This window comes from Pleurodeles waltl, chromosome 1_2 (assembly GCF_031143425.1).
Source record: "Pleurodeles waltl isolate 20211129_DDA chromosome 1_2, aPleWal1.hap1.20221129, whole genome shotgun sequence".
Taxonomy (NCBI): domain Eukaryota; kingdom Metazoa; phylum Chordata; class Amphibia; order Caudata; family Salamandridae; genus Pleurodeles; species Pleurodeles waltl.
Window position 1 is genome coordinate 846,095,556 of NC_090437.1, and position 6,684 is coordinate 846,102,239.

The 6,684-nt window shown below is 48.4% G+C and overlaps 1 protein-coding gene across 1 annotated transcript in view; it reads right to left on the reverse strand.

Annotated features, from left to right (window-relative positions):
* The window catches only part of VEGFC (vascular endothelial growth factor C), a 343,465-nt gene extending 337,553 nt beyond the window's left edge, over positions 1-5,912 (reverse strand). The window contains exon 1 of the mRNA XM_069244682.1: positions 5,078-5,912. Coding sequence (XP_069100783.1) covers positions 5,078-5,191 — 114 coding nt within the window. The 5' untranslated portion in view covers positions 5,192-5,912. The remainder of the gene's footprint in view (positions 1-5,077) is intronic.
* Between the last annotated feature and the right edge of the window lie 772 nt (positions 5,913-6,684).

The window sequence follows — 6,684 nt, forward strand, 5'->3', positions numbered from 1 at the left end:
TGGGGGATTGTGGACTGACTGTGGCGTGCTAGAACGGACCCCATGTTGGTGAGCTGAGGGCGGACCTTGGCAGCTGCCATTGCCTATCGCCTGGCCTGCAGCCTGCATTGTCCTTTTCCAAGGCAGCTGAGAGGTAGTTTGTGTCCGGAGCTTATTTTTGATTAGCTGAGCTGGCACTAAAAATACAGAGACTAACGCTAACTACAGTGATACCAAATGTAAAGCATCACCCCCAACACCACCAAAACACCACAGTCACTGCTGTGCAATCGAAGAATAAACCACAACTACAAAAGAAAAGGGTGGGTTCAAGTTTAACCTTTGATGGGAAGAGGATTGGAGATGTTTGCACCAGTCCTTACAGAGGACGTAATGACAGACAAAATAATTGTGCTTTAGAAGACCAGTGCACATGCAGGCAAGGAGGGCAATCGACCACCCAGCGATGGGCCTGTGCTCAAGACCAGCTGGTAGGCTGTTTTTAGGGGGGGGGAAGAATGTCCCCCCCCCAAACTCTGGGCCGTCTACGCTGGAGGCTCACAATCTGCAAGGTTGTTGCAGCCTTAGAATAGATATACTGATCTACAGCGTTAGTGGCACCCAATGCACATGATTTCAGGCAGATAAATTGTCACAGGCACAATAGCAATGGTCCTTGCGACTATCACAGCATGAGGCGTCTCTGACCGATTCCTTGGGAGCTGCTGCTTTGAAGCCTATAGCACTTTGCGGATTGAGAGGGTTAAATGGGCGGGGTCGGTGATGTCATCAAGAGGTTTCTGTTTATTTTTTCTGCCCGCCCTCTACTCATTGCACAGAACTAGGTATTGCTGAGTGCAGCATTACTCAGGTTGTTTCATCTCGGGGAGAGGTTCTTTGAGACAGTAGCGAGAGACAGTGAGTGAAGTCATGATTTGCTACCCCCAGGCTCAGCATTGGTGCAGAGAGCTGTAGGCCCTTGGTATAACTGACACATTTCACCCTTTGGCAGTAGTGCCCACATAATGCTGCTTGGTCTCTTTCCCACCAAGAGTGGACATCGCTTAAAAGAGGCCACACAAGAAAAGCGCACAATTCAGAGCCCAGGTAATGGACTGAGAGAAATGGATCTGTGCTAATCTTTGCTATTCTTTGCCTGCCACAAATCATGTCCAGTAGCCAAGAGGTGGGTATGTGGCCAGGTGAGGGAACTGACACTATTTTAAATGTTTTTGTTATTTACCAAATGGCATATTTCCCGTTGTCTGAACTTTAAATGGTGCCAAGAGTAAGCAAAGAAAAAACAGCAGTACCCTTCATCAGTCTCTGAGCAGCGAGTGTCTCTCTCTAATTACTGCAAGAAAAATCCTATTACCATCTAAAAAGTCCAGAGTAAGTGCAAACGACATCCTAGGTATGTGCAGTGTCCTGATTACCAGGAGAAATTAACAGAACAATTTGCAGCACACATACAAATAAGGCAGCAATGTAAAGTGAGTTAATGCTATCTGTTGCTAACTTTGAACTTTCAGAATATTTTTCCATTGGTATCTTCATTTCCAATGTTTCTTCAACAATCCAGGCATCTAACCAAATTACCATTCTGTAAATATAATATTTTTTCTGTATGGAGGTAAATATTTACTTCCTTTTTGTGAAATGAAATGTACAGCTATACAATGAACAAAAGTGCAACATAAAGTGCAAAGATTTACTAACAGGAAGATTCCTCTAACAAAGCCTTTTAGGTGGCAGGCGCTGAGTCACGTCAGATGTGTACTAACACCTCCTTCATCCATAGCGTTTAACCAAGTGCAGTTTAAAATCAATGTGTTTATGTAATTGTTCTTATAAAAATAGCGCATCTCCCCCAATCTGCCAAATTCTGGTGTGACTACGCATGGTCATTCTAGTTGAAGAGAACAGTTAAACATTATTTGAGTATTAAGATCACACTCTCTTTAGAGGCCTGTCAAACATAATCAGTTTTAGATGATGAATTTGAGAACATACTCTTTAAAAATAACAGTTTTAGCACTATTTCCTCTTCACTTATATGGAGGGAGTTGGGAAAATTGCAAATCTTCCACTAAAGTAATCCATGAATTTGCCACTCCTAGGTCGATAATACTTGGCTTGAGGAGGAGCTTCTAATTTCTGGTGATGAGTGGGAGCCCCAGGACCTTATGGTGGGCCAAATACCCATGGAGCTTAGCGTAAACTGAGGCCTCAGGGAAACACATAATAAATATGACCCCGATGACTAAGGGAAAGAAGGATCTTACGGGGTCAGTATAAGTGAGATCTATAAGGCCTAAGGGTAAATAGAGCTATCAGGGACCGAAGGGCGAGAAAGATTGCAAGGACATGTGAGGGGGAGCAGTGGTGTTAGGGATCTGAGCAAGTTTCAGGGGACCCAAGAGTGAAAATTAGCTTGAATCCTGAGGGTAACTGGGTATCTTAGGAAACAAATGATGATGAGCAAGAGCCTCGAGGCATGAGCGAGTGATAGCATTTTTATTGGTCCCTCCACCTCACAGAGTCTCTTACTGCTGATTTAGTGTGAGCAGAGCTCACTGGTCCCGGAGGGTGGAAACTAAATTCCCCAGAACTTAAGGTATGATCGGGAGATGACCTGCCGGTAACTGGGAAATAAGAATCCCGCTGGATGAACTGTAAACAGGAACTTTAAGGAGCTGATGGCAGACACGTTCTTCAGGGATCTGAGGATGAGTACTGGCAGGAGACTTAAGGGTGAGCAGCAGATCCTGGGACCTGAGTACGAGAAGGAAATGTATAGCCCTGAAGGTGAGTGTCAGGAGATCAGTGATTTATGTGCATGGGAATACTTTGTTTTCAGTCTCGACTAAAGTCTGTCCCTACAAACTTTAAAACTCTTTAATTATCACAAAATATCCCCAGCATTAGCGCTATGATCCTAACTAAATGTTTTGCAAAACACTGCGCTCTGCCAATCTGGAATGCTTTTTTGACTGTCCGGGCCTGTTTCCAGTCCAACTCGGACCCTCAACAGTGATTTCTGAAATAAGGAGATTCTGGGCAAAATAAACTAATCATCTCACATTTCGTAGGTGGATAGAGTTTGCACCCATAACAATTTGTTTGCGACATGGTTATATAAATCAGACCATTCTGTTGTCTTCTATTTGGATACTTCAGAGGGTTGGTCAGGTCCCAAGTTCTGTGTGAAAGCCTAAACTGCAGCAACGAGAAGCCACCTAGCCACGTTTAAAGTACGACGTCTATCTCGCTCGTGCGTTCACCTCATCACAGGCGCCGCACCTGGAACTGCAGGACATTCCGCGTCACTTTACGGACTTTCGGGGCACTGGGCACAGTATTTCCTCAACAGTAGAGTATCAATCGCTGCAGTTCAGAGGTTAGGGGTTGATAGGCCTCTTCGCCGCAGATGTTCAGTCGAACGGACAAGAAGTCGAACATTGCTGCACACTGGTTCAAGCTGACGTGTAAACAAGCTGCTTCCACAAAGCGTGCTCTGCTCTCGTCAAGAAAGGTTCCAGGAATGGGCTTTGTGTCTCGGGTCTACGGATTACATGCAGCGATTACTTACAGCACAAACTATGTTAATCCGTTTGCGTAAAGCTGAAGATATGGTCTGAACAGTGGTTCATATAAACACATCTCCCGTGAAGCCACTGCACAGGTATGAACTGCACCCTCCCCTGTTTCCACCCCCTCTCTTCACCGTCACACTTTCACTACGTCCACAGCCCGGAGCATGGTTTAGCTGTGGACAACTTTCACGTGTGAACCAGAACAGCCAATGAAACAGACTCTCTGCTCAGGCTGGGTGCAATGTTCGGACTCTGCCGATTTTGCTCAGCATTGGTTTGAAAATAGTTATAGAAACAATCGGTTAGTATTATTCCTTTTCCCCTGCTTTCCATTAGCGCACAGCCTTAACTTACAGTGTGAAGGGGGAAGGTGTTTAGTGAATCAGGTGAAGCAAACAACACACCCGCAAGTTTCAAAAACATTTTAACAATCAAACATGGATAGCACTCAAACAAACGGAGAGAAAAAGGCCTGTCGGACCGCATATGCCACTTCCCCCGACCCTACCAGGATTCATTTACCGATGTTGTGCCACACACCATCTTATGTCAATGAACTCAATGACGATTAATACAAATTGCCGTGGTCCTCTTGCAGCGTGCGGTGAGGGGCCCCAGTGACTTTCATAAAGTAAAAAAAAAAAAGTAGATGCGCATTAGGCCGAATGAGGGCTCCCTTAAGGGTGGGGGCGGGTAACATACCGATCTATGTATGACGATCTGTTCCACAGTTAACGATGACTTGGATATCAGGCTTGTTCTTGACAAGGTCACCCGCGCAAGAGGTTGGGGTAATCGCCGAGCAGCGGCTGCCCAATCGCCCTGAATTAGAGGGAAAACGGAGCGACAAGCAACGCCTGTTGAGATATACAGGCAGCACATGCACTGCGTATGGTCTCTGCATCATTTTGAGAGGACTGCAGAGGGCGGAAGTGGCGACTGACTCTACAGTGAGGCGTATGAACTATGGTGTCGTGTCGCTGCAGCACCTCAGACTCGCCATACACGTGGGCTGTGCGTGCTAGAGTACATTCTGCGTGTAATATTGCAATTTCAGCACCTCTTGTCCAAGCCCCAGAAGAATCTCACTGGGGAGCGGAAACTTTCACTACTGCAACTGGTTAACCTTGGATGCCAGAGACTGGGAAACATCAGAGCACATGCTTTGTTGGCCGTGACCGCTGAGCGGCGCCCTCCCCCTCCTAAATTAACCCCTGCAAACAACACCGCTCACCCACTACGTGTGGGCGGAGCCTTACACAGGTGCACGCCAGGAATATGCCTACACTCTGCACGTGCAGAATAATGTCCTCAGAGATGGACTTCAGCAAGGTACAGACGGTCAAACATCTCTCCCCAAACTTCAGGCTAAATGTGTACGTGCACCCAGCGAGTATGTCACTTAAGGTATAAAGAACACAGCACTGCCACTGCGAGACGCGTCGGGACAAACAGGAAACGGGGCTGAAGTTATGTGCAATTTCATGTACTTTATTACTCACCCTGGTCTCGCCCAGATCCGGATCTTCGTAGTACCCCTGCCCTGATTCGTATGCAGCTGCCCCCTGCACCAGCACTGAGTAGAGGAAAAAGAGAGTGCCCCCCAGCAAGTGCATGGTCGCCGTGGGCGGCAGGATCTACGGCTGCCTCTCTCCAGTCCAAAAATCCAGTGGCAGCCGACGCTGCGATGCTGAAAGAGGCTCGTTCACACACTCACTCCAGGATCCCCGCGTTGCTCCAACTAGCAACTGTCACCAGGTAAAGACAGAGGCGGCTCCAGAACCCGCAACCGCTTTCTGTAGGTGAAACCAACTCTTGAAAGATCACCGGATCCAGACTGCGGGGAAACCACTGGGAGATCACTTCGTCTCGGCTGTGAAGAAATCACTGTGTCCCTGGTTCGGGGTGATCAATTGGTCCTTGCTTTCGGGAGATCATTGGGTCCTGGCCGTGAGGCGAAGTCTTGGTCCCGGCTGTGTGGATATCGCCTGGCCCGGCGTTGAGATTTTTACTGGTTACCGGCAGTGGGTAAATCACTATATTTAGGGCTGAGTAGCTCACTGGGACTCGGCTGCGTGGAGGTCACTGGATCCCGACTAGGAGGATATCTCTGGGTACCGGCAGTGGAATATCATTAGGTTTCGGCTGTGAGAGGTACACTTGATTCCGGCCGATTGAAGATTGCCGCCCCACTGTGAGTTGACACCTGGTCCCCGTGTGTGCGGCACTGCGTCTCGAACGCGAGAAGCCCCTGTTGCTCTTCCTGCGGGGCCGGGATGGGGAGTAGGTGCCTGGCGCGCTCTGAAAGCAGTGACAGAGCAGGGCTCGGCTCTTCACAGTGGCTCCAGCAGCGGGCGTGCGGAGGATACCGGGGGAGCAAGCGCAGGAGCGCAGGGCAGGGCCTTAGCGGGGGAGGTCCAGGCATCCGGCACCTCCCTCACCATCACTCCAAATGTTCCCCTGCGACCCACGCCGGGTACTACAGGCGGGCGCTGCTGTTTCTAAACACCAGAGACGCGCGCCTTCTGCAACGTCCAGCAGTCCGGACTGAAAGCTGAGCGAGTGAGGACAGCCCGCATCCGAGGATCCTGCAGGGACCGGATATATGCGGTCAAGCAAACTGGAGGGTGATAGGTTGCCACAATCCCTGATTTCTGAGGAATGAAATCATATTTGGTAATTTGCCGGGGTTGTCCTCTCACACTTTTTTGTTGCGTTTGTCGCGTAAGGTGCTAAAGGAATTCAAAATGCAAATCACATTTGTCCTTGAAAGTTACCCAAATATCGTTCAGGACGCGTGAAACAATGACCGAAGTGAGTTGAATCTGTAGTACTACCACACACCCTCGAGGCGTCTAGAAAAGGCGTATGCAGATCATTTCGTTTTTTTCCAAATGGTCACCGACGTGCCCCAGGGGCGCAACTAGACCCAACTTTCGTGGGGGTGGGGAGGGCGGCTGACATCTGAAAAGCTAGAAGTGAAGCAAAATTCAGCCTCCGGCTTAAAATAGGTTGTGAGTGATCCCGTTCTTTAGTTTGCGGTTATATATGGCACGTATTCTACCTGAAGGCATTGAAGTGCTGTGTGTGATCACCAATTACATTAGAG